Source organism: Pogoniulus pusillus, chromosome 5, assembly GCF_015220805.1.
Source record: "Pogoniulus pusillus isolate bPogPus1 chromosome 5, bPogPus1.pri, whole genome shotgun sequence".
Classification (NCBI taxonomy): domain Eukaryota; kingdom Metazoa; phylum Chordata; class Aves; order Piciformes; family Lybiidae; genus Pogoniulus; species Pogoniulus pusillus.
In genome coordinates, this window is record NC_087268.1 from 22,121,709 (window position 1) to 22,136,959 (window position 15,251).

Here is a 15,251-nt window from a genome sequence, read left to right on the forward strand (position 1 = left end):
GTATCTAAAATAATGAAACTCATCACTAACATCTAGTAGTGAGCCTTACTAAGGAAAACTCAAGTCATTTTAATACTGCTCAGGATTAATTAATCCAGCTTTAATGGAAACTCATCAATGTCACATTTCTCTGCTGTTGGTTGGATACCTCACTACTTGCTGACAGTCTCAGGGTTTTTAAATAGGAAAGAGAGCATTTATGTTAGGGTCTGTTGCCCAAGGTGTTGTGGTTTTACCGAAGATGATCCTGATGTTCTGTTGCTATTCCAAGAGATGGTGGCCAGCTGCTTTTCCCTAACTGAAACCCTTCAGAATTTTCCCCTTCCTAATAAGAGGGCTTGTAAATGGCCACTTGTACAGCCAGTGTGATCTCATTATCCACCTGATGGCACAGGGTGAATCTGCTCTGCAGAGCCTGTAGCTGCTGTTGGCACTTGGTGTGTCATGATGTGCCTGTTGAACCCTGTTCTCTGCCACAGTTGTGATAACCAAGCAAATGGTGGTGGTGTGGAAGTACCTTTTACTGCAATACATGAGTGATAATGATCACTCTTCCCCAGAAGGGTGATTTCCATCCCTACACCTATGTTACAAAAATTGAATTACCTGCATGTTTGATGTCAGAGGTGTAACTGTTTTCTTCATTCAGCTGCATTCTACCTACCTGGCAGGTGTTTAAGCCTAGAGCCACAAATCAAGATGAAGGAAACATCACTACCACAGTCCAAGTTGAGGGGTGTTACTGAGTGACAGAGAAACAGAACAAGCTGATCTGGGTGAGAACTGGCATTTTCTTGTGGAGTGCTGCCTCTCCCCTTGCATCAGCCTCCTGCATACTTCCCTCCTGCATACTTCCCTCCTTCTCTGGAGACTTTCAAGGCCTGTCTGGATGTGTTCCTCTGTGATCTGTGTTAGGTAGTATTGCCCTGCTCTGACAGCGGGGGTTGGACTCGATGATCTTGGGTCTCTTCCAACCCCTAATATCCTGTGATCCTAAGCGAAGTGAAGTGCAATGGCTTTACAGCTGCCACTGCAGGCTATCCACTGCAGTGGGTATCCATAGCTTCCTCTTCCATGTTCATAGGTGCTCACTTCTTTTTACCCTGTTATTAAATAGAGAAGGTCCAGTAGCACTGCTGCACTTTCTCCATCCTGTGTGGGAATATCACTCTGCACTTTCAGTACACATGAATAGCAGTACTTATGCATTTATTTTACACAGCTACAATGCAAAATATATATATACATATATATGTTTAAAAAATTAAGCAGATAGTCTTAAAGCAATGTACAATTCCATGGAGCAGTGACAAAGGGTCAGTGAAAGCAGCCAGCACTCCCCAGCCTGCTGCCTCTGCAACGCTCTTGAGTGAGGATCATTTGCAAATCCATAATGGAAAAACTGCTTATGAAGGGTCATATTTACACTCTATTTACATTGTCTTTTCAGGCTTTTTGTTTGCCAAGTAAATACCACATGATTGCTACGTATGAAGGATTTCTTCTGGAGGAAAATACTTAGACAAGCAGTTTACTGCTTCTTCATTCGTTAGAAGCCCTGATGAACGTTTCCTGGGAATGTCCTGATCATCACAGGCCGTGAATCACACCTCTGTAAACACTGGAATTTATAGAATTACTTTGGGATTATTTGTTCCATGTTTTCCATTTCACAGGCAGCAACTGGCACTGCCAAGTCCCTTTCTGCCACCCAGCAGGTCACAGCGTACACAGCTGGGGTAGGGTCCTTTGACCCTGGCATCAGGTACAAGGAAATAAATAGATATCGGCCTTGGTTACCTCAAATGGCAAAGAATACAGTCAAGAGAATGCTGTCCCCACTCTGATTTGAGCAAGCTTGTCTCATCTACTCTGGTGTTTCTAACTCAATAGTTGTCAGTATCCTGATTCCAGTCCTTAGGTTGGGATTTTTTCCAAGACAGCATCAAAAACAAGGATGCAGCTGAATAATGATGTTCATAACACCCACAGCCTTAGAAGTGCAACAGACAAATCAAAACCACCCACAAACAGCAATGTGGAGAAACAGCCACGGTGCCAGTAACAGGTTCTGGGGTGGATGCCTAGAGGCAGGAATTTGACTTGTAATCTCCTTCTTCCTTGGTTAGTGCCATGACAGCCCCATTTTCAGTTAAACAATTTGCAGGGGCACAAAAATGGCAGTGTGTTCTTCACTTCCATTTTCCCTCTCAGGGTCTTAACTGTCCTATACCAGAAGAAAAAAAAAAAAAAGAGTCAGTCAGTCACATACTATGAAGAAAATATCATGTAAGAGCACACAAGGATTAAGAGTATAGCATCCAACCATCCAGCAGCTTGGTCAGGGCTGGTTCTTGGAAAGCACTCCAGTTAGCTTCCACAAAAGCAAATAATCACACTTCTATGCCACAAGGAGTCCAAAACAGGCACTACAGGGCAAGGCTACATCCTAGATAAGTAAGTATTGCATTTTCTGTACAGCTTTGATCTTGGTCCATGGATTTTAACTCTTTTCTTACCCATCTTGGAGCTGCTCCAATCACATGGTCCAAACAAATAGTCTACATTTTAACAAGCATATGACTGGAAGACAAGGTAGAAGAAGTCCATTTTTCCTTCTGGCCCTCTTAAAAGATAATTTAAAAATTCAAACAAACAAAAAAACCCCCACACCACTCCAATGTGAAAAGAAACTATCTGCACAACTTTACAGGAACAATTCATTTATATACTTGGAAAATCATACAAAGCCTTTGAATGTTAGATGCCTGATCAGAGAATTTTAGAATGGTTTGGGTTGGAGAAGATCCTAAAGATACCTAGTTCCAACCCTCCTGCCATGAGCAGGGACACCTGCTATGCCAGGGTTCAACTTAGCCTTGACCACTTTCAGGGAGGGGCCAACCACAGCTGCTCTGAGCAACCTGTTCCAATGTCTCACCCTTCTCACAGTAAAGAATTTCTTCCTTATATCTAATGTAAATCTCCCTCTTTCAGTTTAAAACCATTCCCCCACATCCTATCACTACACTCCCTGAAAACCATTCCCCCACATCCTATCACTGCACTCCCTGATAAAGACTCCCTCCCCTCATCTTTTCTGTAGGCCTACTTTAAGTACTGGAACAATAATAAAAGGTCTTTCTGGAACCTTGTCTTCTCCAGGCTTAGCAACCCCAACCCTCTCTGAGCCTTTCTTCATCGAAGGGGTGAGCATTTTTGTGGCATGTCATGGATTGAGTTGAATCTGCTACTGTTATTCACACCATGCTGCAGTCATGCCAGCATCATGCATGAAAGTGCTAACTGGAGCAAAGTGCTGTGGGGCTTGAAGTTCAGATTACACCATGGGAGGCTTCTGTTCCAGTTGCTGCTTCTGGGTTCCAGCTTCTTGGGTGTGGGTTTTTTTCCACAGGCATAGCAGCAAGGCATGTGGAAGTCGGGTAGCTGCTGGGTTTGGCTTTCTGTTTTAATGCTGCCTTTTTCCTGCATTTCACTCTGCTGCTTCTGCAATAGGCTAAACTAAGGTAATCAAGCATTGTATTATTAGATTAGATTATTAGCCAAAGTAATCATGCATCGTGATTATGATATCTCATTACATTAAACTCTTATCTCTTTACCTCAGCCCTGAGTTCTGTGTGTTACTTTTCCCTTCACTTTTGTGCTGGGGGAGCAGGCAGGTTAGCCCTCATGCTAAACCATTACATGCCCCTCCTTTGACTCCACTCCAATAGGTTCATGTCTTTCCTGTGCTGAGGACCCCAAGTTGGATGCAGTACTCCAGATGAGGTCTCATGAGAGTAGAGGGGGAGAATCACCTCTCAGCTTGGTAGCCACACTTCTCTTGATGCAGTCCAGCATGTGACTGGCTTTCTGGGCTACAAGCACGCATTGCTGACTTGTATTCAAGTTTATCCTCCACCAAGACACTCAAGTCCTTCTCCATAGCACTGCTCTCAATTCATTCACCAGCCAGCCTGTCCTCGGGCTTGGGATAAACAGATAATCAGACCCAGTGGAAATCAAAGGGTTGCCTGAGTCACTGCAAAAATATTCTGCCAAACACTGGGAGGAGTTCAGAGAGCAGGGGAAAATCAGGACAAACACTTGAAGAAATCCCTCAGCTCCTTGCAATGGATGACCCAGCAAAACCTTAGAAGACAAAAGGTTGTGATTAGCTGCAGCGCAGGAAACCTGAACAGCCTCTTTTGGTCTTTTCTTTCCCTTTTCCGTACAGTCGCTGCTGCAAGACTGCTGGTGTACAATACCCTCTTCAAGCCCTTGCCCAAAGGGCTAAAAGTCTTTCCCTGCTGCAAGTATCTATTCCAGGGCTGAAGAGACACAGGCAGACAGCTGCAGTTCTGCCAAACATCTCTCTGTGCCCACAAGACAACCCCCAGGCTACACTGGCTGCCCACAATGTTCATATGTTTCCCTTCAAATTCCCAGCTGGTTTGGGAACAGTAATCTCTTTAGCAGCCTTGACTGGAAAAGGACAACAAAGAAAGAACACCAGTGAAAGCCCTACACTGACCAGTGATTGGAGACAGCCTGAGTCCTTGGATGCAAAGAGCACAATGCAGACACCGTTTTTGAAGGAGACATTCCCTGCAGGCCATGCAGCAGTGCCAGCTCTGCAATGTGTGAGTAACATGAGGCAACTGCAGCATATGGCTCTTAAGAAGCTTCACAGTACGGGGAAAAAAGGAAACTGGATCATCCCAGTTTTCAATGTAAGCTAAGGATGTCTACATTCCACAGGTAGAACTGCCTTAGAATACAGGTCAAGCTGAAGAATACAGCTGCAGCTGGAAAGGGAAGAGTGGAAAACCCCTTTTCTCAAACTGAAAAGGGCCACAAAAGAGCAGCCCCTTTGCTGCTAGACTCATCAGTCTCTGAACTCACATTCACCCACCTCAGCTACAGCTGTCCTCAGAACTAGAAAACCTGAGCCAAAATTACCTGGTCTGCATCAAGCACATCAATATCCACATCTTCAGTTGTGTCTTCTGCTGGACCCAACTCTGAGATATCTTCTGTCTTAATCTTGTCTTTGCTGGAGGGGAAAAAAAGGCAAAAAGAAGGCTAAGTCTTGAGAAAGTTCACAACAGCACACATTGCAAAAACGTGCCTAAGGCAGAGTACTTCAGATATCAAGATCTGCCACTGAGATACCCAAGACAGCCCAAAGTTTCCGGCCTAATATTTTCCAGGTGTGAAAGAAGTCACGCTCTGAGGAACTTCCAGTAAAGCAGTGCAAAACCAAAACATTCACCTAAAAACAGGCTACCTCTGTACTTCATGAATTTTTGTTCTGTTTCACTTGAATTCACCAGGTCCATTCAATAAGTGACCCAAAACCCAGAAAAGCATGCATCTTCCTGGGATCTGTGTTTCATCTTTTAACCCTACCAGTATGGGAAATAGCACCTAACACCTCAATAAATTAACTGTATTATAGGAAAACATTCCAAACAGCACCGGGAGTGCCTTACAGAGCCCAAAATTAGACTCCAGACTCTGTTTCTGCAATGCCTCTCTTACATCCAAGCTCCGTGGGGTTTCACTCAGGCATGTGTGCATGCTGCACACAGGCATGCAGCTCCCTCAAATAAAGTCATCAGTGACAGAGTAGTTAGTAGGAGATCTGCAGAAACAAGAATTCTCTTTCATTTCCAGAGAAGCAAAAAAGCCACTCATTGTAAAGGTGCAGCAAACGGCCAGGAAGTAACCAGCACCACAGTCTTCTGATCAGGATCAGAGACAAGAAGTAGGACAGGGAACCTCCCTCCTTCCTTGCCATCTTCTCTACACACTCAGTAATAGCTCAGGAAGGCATAGATGCCCTCTAATAGTGGGGGACAATCAGGCTAAAGCAGCAAATGTAGATATTGGATTGAGGAAACAAAACAAGCAACCTGTCTGTGGGATATATCTCATAAAAAAGTCAGGAGGGGCACACACACCCTTTACCATGGAAGTATTACCAAAAAGAGAATCATAGGTGAGTAAAGAGATCCCAACTGTCAATATCAAGACAAGTGAAGAATCTTATAAGACATAAAACCCTTCCCTCACCAATAGCTTCTCTGCAGCCTTGCTGGACATGGAAATGGCAAATGTTTCTGCAAGTGTATCTCTTGAGATTTCAGCCTCTTTCTGCTTTTCCCTGCTGCAGAGGCAAGCTGGGAAGCATGCTGCAGGTCCGGGGCCTTGCTTGCTGCTTCATTCTGGCTGGTTTCAGGCAAAGACCCTGTAACAGACAGTGAACAAACTTGCTCTTCAGCCTCAGAGGCCTTGAGATAGACATTTCCAATGCCTTCCACACAGCAGTGAAGCGATGAGGCCAAGCTCAGAGGGAGACTTGGAACAAAGCATTCATTTATTGAAGGAGACAGCTAAAAGCCACATGAAAGAAAATCTATTCCATTTGCCCACTGGTCATTTCTGCAATCTAGATTTATGGTGTTGGCCCCTATCCATAAGTGCTATCAGTACTGGAGAGTCTACAAAACCCTCAAGAAGGGAGGGAACACACTTTCTGAAGGCAAGTCACAGGAAAGAAAATTTCTGAGAAAGGATGAGAAAGAAACTAAAGGATGCTCTGGAAAAATTCCCTTTCCTCCACATACAAATGTGCATGTCCATAACACTTAGCATTTTCACTGCCATTGTTTACATAATGGCTTTACTATATTTAACTAAAGGCCATCATATCCATGCAGTGGTTACTGCTCTACAGCCTGGAAATCTATGAAAGTTGCTAAAGTCTGGATGCAGGCCACCTAACTATGACTCTTTGAGTTAGGAGCATAATCCTACAGTCTGCCTAGAAATCCAACACAGAGAAAAGAATCCAGAAGATGATTTGGCCCAGATCATCTGGAATGCAGATCTGGATCAACTTCCATGAATACTTCTCCTGTCTCAATTATCTACAGAGCCTAAAGAAACAATGCCCTTAACAGTTAAAAGCAAGGAAACAGGTCTCAGTGGCACAGATGGATGCCACAGTTCAGTACCGAGCAGAACTCAAGATTATCTGAAATTGACTCACTCAAGGTCTCCAGACCAACCTTACTGCTATCAAGTGATGAAGAGATCTTTAACAACAACAAAGCTGAAGGCAAAAAAACCAGTTCAAACTGGAATGCCCACAGCATCCAGCAGACTGTGGTACTGCTAATGCAAAGCATGAAGTGTGTCTTAGCTGAGACAAAGCAAATTCAGAACACTGAAGTTTTCATACCATTAGATAATTTCCTCTTAAAAGAAGACATCTTAGATGTGCCCACAGGACATTCTACTGAACTGCTGATCACAGAGCTCTCCTCATCTTCATTTAGCAATAAAGAGTTTCTGTACCAGATCAATGGATGCCATTCATCTCCTCTGTAAGGCAGTGGTGCTCTTATATACCTCTGTAAGTAAGCATACCTGGAGAAAAGCAAAAGCACGCGTAAGAAAACTCAGTATCTTTCTCCTCAGCATCTAGGGAAGGTATTGCTGGAAAGGCATTTTCCCCTTCATTCTCCATAGGCGCAGACAGAATCACAGAATATTTTAAATGCAAATGTTTTCAAAGCCAAAGAAGTGTCTGAATTTTAGCATTAGAAACACCACTAGATTCACAGGTATTATGGATTTACAACAATTTCTAGAATGAATTTCCTGTGCAGGAAAAGTCACTGCCAATTGCTGTTGTCAACAGCAGTCTGCACTGAGCAGAACTCCAAAAGGCTGCACCTCTTTTCCTGGTGGCCCTTTTCTGCCTTGTGCACTGCAATGTAAAAAGTAGATTCCAGGCAAGAGATGGTCTATGTGACTCAGTAGTCCAGCAGGTCACATATTTACACCTTGACTACTAGTTTTGTAAAAACTGAAACCAAGAACAACCAATAACCTCCTTTTTCTATAATATCATCTCAAACTCAATCCAATCCTCTCAGCTTCCAAATAAAATGTCAAGCATCTGCAAGAAGCATTTAAAAACTCTGCAGTTATAACACACACAGTGTGGGAAACATTAGTTCAAATCTCTCTTCTGCCTGATTTAATCCAGACACTTGACACTGGGCTTCCCTGAATCCCAAGTGACACTATCACCTTTTCTGGAGCTAAGAGGTCTCCTTCAAACATCCTTTTTGAAAACCAGGATACTTCTGGCAAAGTCTTTCTGATCCATTCCTACTTCATAACAGTAAGATAAGAAAACCAAAGTCTGACTCAGGATTAAAAACTGGATATTCACTACATTTCAGCTACAGCTGATCACTTTAAAATCAAACCCAGCATTGTTAAAACGGACCTCACCTTAGTAAATACCAGAAGTGGCAGTTTTAACACCAGCTGGTACAGTTATTACTCCTTCTTTGATTAGGAGTGTGGCCTGGAAAATATCAGGCATTTCATTTACTTTTCAGAACTAGAAAATTGGTGCTAGGAGGAGGTATAGGTAAGCACCAACTCTGAAACAATTAAGAGCCCTGGACTCTGGGGGCCCCAGGGATCAAGAAACCCTGGTAATGGAATTTGTTGGTTTCAAACAAGTGTGCATTGTAACTACTGGTTTAGGGTCTAATCCAACTGCTATCAATGGAAATGGAAAGACTCCTACTGATTCAGGAATCAGGCCCTTCATGCTGCTTGTTATTCAATAATTCATTTCTTGTGTGCATTTTGTGGCACAGAGCAATTGACAAGCCAGGTATTTTACTGCTACAGCCTGGGCAATTACAGGGGAGGAGGTTAAAATCCATCTATGTGGACGGTGTTGAAATATACTCCTTTCTAACAAATGCCCATATTCTGTATCTCATCTGTTACAGGTACATTCACATATGTTAACATGCAGACCTGGACATCAATCCTATGATTAATAATAAAAATGAAAATAACCAGATGTTTATTTCTAAAAGTTCATGTTGACCTAAAACATTCCATCCAGTAATTTATGATGGAGCTAAACCTAAATATTTCTAAGAGGAAATATAATCTCCAGCCCCTGCAAAGCATTTAAGGCCTCCCAGAATAGAAACTGTTACGATAGACACACAGCCTGACTGCAGTTGAGGACAAAATTGGCATTTCCCTGCCTTGTGAATTTTTTATTGTTTCCCATTTGTTCCCAGCAGCAGTAGGAAGGTCCAAAGCAGAAAGAACTGAAGTCAAAATGCATTCCCTGCTAGGCACTGTACCTCTCACAAAAGTTTTCAATCAATAGACCTATCTGAATGCATCGAATACATTCAGGGATATACTTCTGGAATACATCCTCTGGTCAAGAAGTTAAATAAGAATCAAAAGCAGAGGCTACAGTACCTTCCCTATGCAGACAGGCAGAGACCCGGGCTTATTCAGCCTGGAGAAGACAAGGCTCCAGGAAGGCCTTATAGTGACCTTCCAGTACTTAAAGGAGGGCTACTGGAGAGATGGGGAGGGACCTTTTATCAGGGAGCTAGGTGATAGGACATGGGGTAAAGGTTTCACATTGAAAGAGGGCAGATTTAGACTAGATATTAGGAAGAAATTCTTTACTGTGAGGGTGGTGAGACACTGGGACAGGCTATCCAGAGAGGCTGCAGACACTACCTCTCTGGAACTGTTCATGGCCAGAATGGGTGGTGTTTTGGTCTAATGGATGCTGTCCCTGCCCATGGCAGAGGGTTGTAACTAGATGATACTTAAGGTCCCTTCTATGAATCTCTGAAAACTTATTTTGGTTGTAGATCTCATAGATTTTCTCTGGGGAAAAGACAAGAATGGAAAGGGAAGTTATCACTACTCATAGATTACCTACTTTAGATTTACCAGGGGTTGTAATCAATACAAGTATTTTTCTTCTGTAATTTGCATTTGGGTTTCGAGTATTTTTTTTAAATACATTATCTGAGTATCTGGCAATCATTAATAAATTGTGTTTGTCATGTAAAGCAACAGGGAAGTAGACAATTGACCACTCTTGGCCCTCATTTTATAAAACCTCTGGATGATCCCCATGAAAGTTAACCTCCATTTAAGACAAACTGACACAGGAGCAAACACATCACACAGGGCTCAGCAAGATGTGATGGCTTGATTTTTTTTTTCCATTTCTGATGACTTTGGAGAAGTGGAACTTATCAGGCACAGGATTGATTTGCTCAGAAATTGGAATAGGCAGATGTGTCAATGTTTCATCTTACATTCCCATGTCTTCAAATACGCTCTCAGAAAAATGGAAATACCTATTTCGCAATAGTTTTTACACTTCCTGTAAATAGAAGACTGAAGTGTAGAGAACCAGCACTATACAGGGAAGTAATGGCAAAGGTCATGTAGAAAGAACATTCCTTCTTTCTCAGAAATGACTGGAGTTGAGGTAGGTGGAGAAAGAGTGAAGCGACATAATCAAACACCTCTGTGTTCAGATGTATAATGCCCCACGATGCCAAAATAAGGCTATCCTGTGTTATTAAATGTAAACATTTAAACCACTCTAAAACACAGGCCCAACTGGAGTGGAGCATATTCCCCTGTAAACAGTAAATTCTTTAATTTAAATACTCACATTATGAATAATGTAATCTATATTTCTACTCCAAATATATTCCATGGAATATATTACTCACTCAATTACTCATGTAATTGAGTTCTGAAGCTGTGGAATTAAATCATTACAAAATAATGATCTCTTCCTTGCTCTTTTCTGCTTTACTTTTCTATCCAGAAAATTGTTCTTGATGCTCCACTAGCCAGTTAATTTGCAAATCTCTTCCACCAAATTAACGCTGCCTTTCCATTGGAAGAATTGCCATCTGCAGGCACAACTATGTCTAAAAAGGACCTAGAATGCATGCTGCACATACAACCTGAAATAAGTACTACTACAAAATTTAGTAAGTGTCTCTCAACCTGACAGCCTTGGGGACAGAGTGGTCTCAAAGGTTCTCTAAAAAGCCCTTGAGCGACTTCTGCAATACGGAAGGTCATGGTTAGTCTCTGGATTTCACTTGGTCCCAGCATAATGCTAGTGAAAAGCAACAAGTGAGTTCTTTCATATTTATGAAGGAAGCTGAGGAAAAGCCCACACTGCTTCTGCTGTCTTGGCTTTCTGTATGTGTCTGAAACAGCTAGCAATGAAGTCTTGGATAAGCAACCATATGTAATCCTACAGAAAACAAAGCACCAGGACAGAGGCACCTGCAGAGCAAACAAACTGACAGTCTTGGGAGCACACATGCAGAGCAAGCAAACTGACAGTCTTGGGGGCAGATGGATTTCAAAGCCTCGTCGCCCTTCTCTGGACACGCTCAAGCATCTCAGTGTCCCTCCTAAACTGGGGGGCCCAGAACTGAACACAGTACTCAAGGTGTGGTCTAACCAGTGCAGAGTACAGGGGCAGAATGACCTCCCTGCTCCTGCTGACCACACCATTCCTGATGCAGGCCAGGATGCCACTGGCTCTCTTGGCCACATGGGCACACTGCTGGCTCATGTTCAGGTGGGTATCAATCAGCACCCCCAGATCCCTCTCTGTCTGGCTGCTCTCCAGCCACTCCGACCCCAGCCTGTATCTCTGCATGGGGTTGTTGTGGCCAAAGTGCAGCACCCTGCACTTGGAGCTATTGAATGCCATCCCCCTGGACTCTGCCCATCTGTCCAGGCAGTCAAGGTCCTGCTGCAGAGCCCTTCTGCCCTCCAACCCAGCCACATCTGCCCCCAGCTTAGTGTCATCTGCAAACTTGCTGATGATTGACTCCATGCCCTCATCCAGATCATCTATGAAGACGTTAAAGAGGATGGGGCCCAGCACAGATCCCTGAGGGACACCACTAGTGACAGCCGCCAGCTGCATGTGGCACCATTCACCACCACTCTCTGGGTCCGGCCCTCCAGCCAGTTCCTAACCCAGCACAGAGTGTTGCCATCCAAGCCGTGGGCTGACAGCTTAGCCAGCAGTTTGCTGTGGGGGACAGTGTCAAAGGCCTTGCTGAAGTCCAGATAGGACACATGAAACACAAACTGTGCACAACAGTGTACAAGAACTTAACTTACACTAGTCTTTTGTCTGGCTTTAGCAGCTTGTTGGAAAATTCACCGATGATTAACAGAAAGCTCAAGTTAGGAGGCAAGCATTTTCCATCTCCTCCAGCAGCTCCTTGAAAAGCAAATTCAATCCCTTCCCTATTGGAAGAAAAAAATAACAAAACAAACAAACAAAAAATGAGAATAATAAACCAGACAACTGAAAAAAGCAGTGACCATGGACAAAGGATGGCACATGGCACATACTTGTGTATCATGGTTACAGAGTCTCTAGATTTCACTTGGTCCCAGCCAAACGTTAGTGAAAAGCGACGAGCAAGTTCTTTCATATTTATGAAGGAAGCTGAGGAGAAGTCCACATTGCTGTCTTGGCTTTCTGCATGTGCCTGAAACAGCTAGGAAAGAAGTCTCAGGTAAGCAACCATATGTAATCCTACAGAAAACAAAGCACCATGACAGAGGCACATGCGGAGCAAGCAACAGTTAGCTTACAGAGACAGAAGCTTTACAAAAGTGTAGTTAAATCATGTGCTTCAGAAACCAATGACTGGAACAATGTCAAGGAACTGGCACAAAGGACACTGTTTTGCTTAACAAACATAAATCAAAACAAAAGAAAAATTAAAAGCTATGTGCATAACCAGTGAACTGCTTCCTGAAAATCACCGTATCTCCTTCTGGGACTTCTGAACTAAGCCCCAGAGATGTAACTTGCCTGAAAGACTTTCAGAATACCAGAATGCAGATATAAAGAAGCAAGTTTGGCAGAGGCATAGTTCAATTTCTGTGAGTGAGACTGGGTCAAAAGTCTGTCTGGAGTCTGATTAACTACGCTTGAGTTTTCTTTCCTAACAGAACATGGAAGTAGCATGTTCTCTCCAACTTGTTAACTTTCAAGGTCAAGCAAAGGCCAAAAAGGGCCTGTTGTCTATGTGATACCTAAACACAAAGTCCTGACTATGTCAGCAGAATATATGGAGCCAAATGCTACTTAGCCTCATCTAAGCTCAGATTTCAGGGGCTAGTTCACAGATCTAAGCCCCTGGCAATGTGTGTGAAATAAGCAAAGCTCACGTATCAGTATCGCCTGGGAGGAGCCTGCTCTGTGGCTTACAGCAGGACTCCAAGCTAGAAGCAGCTCTGGTCATGGGCAGAGCTGGCAAAAGCAGCTGCTAAAATAGCTAACTGGCCTCAACAGCCAGCAGCTGCAAGCCCCAAAAACTGAGCCCTTCAGAAGAGCTGTGACCCACTTTCTTCCATTAAAAATAAAAACTGAAAATATTGGTGATTAGAGCTGGCCAGTTACAGATGTATTTCTGGATCCTCAAATTCAGTAGGAATTGAGGTAGTCTGTAAAACATCAAAAAATATCCTTAACCTCTATTAAGGTGATGTGATACCTACCGTGCCCCAAAAAATACCCTATAATCTCACATCAGTCCCAATACACTGTGCATTTGAAGATTAAAAACTAGACAAAAAATGGTGCACAACATTACACTTTAAAGCAGACACAATGATCTGAAAGGAGTTCTAATTATGACATGCAAACCCAACAGACACAGAGAAAGTGCAGGCAAAGAAACAATTTTCCCACTATTTTTTTTAATTAATTTGAATAATTATGGCAAGGCAGGTAAAAAAACTCCAATATCAATATAGTTATTTTATAAGCCCTTGCCCTTTTCCTTTAATCTTAAAATTTACCTGCTGCAGGCAGAGAATCAATGTCTTGGCACTCTGAATCTTGTTATTGTGCCTTGTCCTGCTTAATGTTTCTTTAATTATGTCTCCAAAATCATTGTAGGTCTATCAGCAGAAACAAATTAAAATCATTATTTCCATTCTCTAGTACTGGGAGTACACAAAACATGGCTGTGTTCACGTGACACAAGAAGTTCATACAACACTCTCAGCACTAGAACACCCAAGCTGAAAGCTGAAAACTGGACTTTCTACCTCATTTCATACAGAAAGCAATGCCACACTCTTTAAAGACCAATGGGAAGTTTAGTTATAAAGCTGAAATGGTTAAGCATTATTACAAAAGAACAAAGCCTCCTCAGGAAATAAATCATTTTGTTTATTTAACCACTGCTTGCCTAGGGCTCAATTAAATAAAGAACAAGATCCATACTCAGGTATTTCCAAAGTCATCTTAGTCAACTCAAAGAAACCTCCCAATATGTGCTGCTGTCAACCCTTCTGAAACCCACTTCAAAGTAGCAGAAGCTCTACCAGTTGTCTAAACACTGGGAGTCATGTGAGATCTAGGCCATCTGCTTGCTTATGGACTGTGAGCTGTATGAAGCAAACTGACTGCTTCGATGTGAGAATTTCTACAGTTCAAACATGCTCCCATCCATGAACTGCTTCTCTATAATGGTCTCTTTGAAGATGAGGAATAGGTGCTCAGACAGACACACCTTGTACTCAATTTTCAGTTAGTGTGGCTGCAGTGATGTACCTCTGCAGCACAATGAGGACAAACTTGTCCACTCCTGATTTTCTAGCCCTTTTGTGAGTATACAAGGATTTTGAACCATAAAACTATCAACCCCACATCTTTCACAAAGATTGAAGTCACTTTCAAAAACTAAAATGCAAAGCAAAGTCATCTGAAACACTACCTTCATGTAATGCTTATAGATCTCAGCAGCCGCAGCCATCTCTACCACATTGTACACTATTAACTTGCAATATGCTGCAAGCAGGCTCCGCTTTTTGTGCAAGTCGTCAAGTCTGCAACTTTCATCCTTTCTCTCCTCCTCTTCTGTCAGGAAACAAAAGTGTTGAAGTTTTGTTCTACTACTTTATTCAAGATAGCTCAATTTTAATGACCAGCTTTCATATATCCAAATAGCACAGGCTTGGCTGCTCAATCAACAGGCTAAGCAACAGATGCTACACTCGTTCCTGTGTATATCAGGAAAAAATTGGGTTATTTCCACTTCAAAGCTTGCAGCTGATGACAGTGAAAACAAGATATTTCCACAGCCTTCTACTCTGATCTTTGTGGAGCTTTTTCGTTTCCACCAGTCAGACTCTTCTTGTACAACACTGATCACAGCCACAGAATAGAACCAAAAAGAACCAGTGTAGAAGAAAAGGCACAAAAGCACCAAATGGAAGAGAACAGACAAGTTGCACCACTTTTTTTTTTCCTTTTCCTGGAGTAACACAGATGTAGAAGACCAGCACATAATTCAGCAGAAACTCTA

The 15,251-nt window shown here is 42.7% G+C and overlaps 1 protein-coding gene across 3 annotated transcripts in view; it reads right to left on the reverse strand.

Moving 5' to 3' along the window:
- Positions 1–1,192: 1,192 nt before the first annotated feature.
- LOC135175402 (cohesin subunit SA-2-like) overlaps positions 1,193–15,251 on the reverse strand; it is a 67,872-nt gene continuing 53,813 nt past the window's right edge. For all 3 annotated transcript variants that reach the window (XM_064143482.1, XM_064143481.1, XM_064143483.1), the window contains 8 exons: positions 14,661–14,803; positions 13,738–13,839; positions 12,277–12,425; positions 12,040–12,168; positions 7,253–7,440; positions 6,082–6,256; positions 4,966–5,059; positions 1,193–2,227 (listed from right to left, as the gene is read on the reverse strand). In XM_064143482.1, the coding sequence (XP_063999552.1) occupies positions 2,219–2,227; positions 4,966–5,059; positions 6,082–6,256; positions 7,253–7,440; positions 12,040–12,168; positions 12,277–12,425; positions 13,738–13,839; positions 14,661–14,803 (989 nt within the window). In that variant the 3' untranslated portion in view covers positions 1,193–2,218. The remainder of the gene's footprint in view (positions 2,228–4,965; positions 5,060–6,081; positions 6,257–7,252; positions 7,441–12,039; positions 12,169–12,276; positions 12,426–13,737; positions 13,840–14,660; positions 14,804–15,251) is intronic.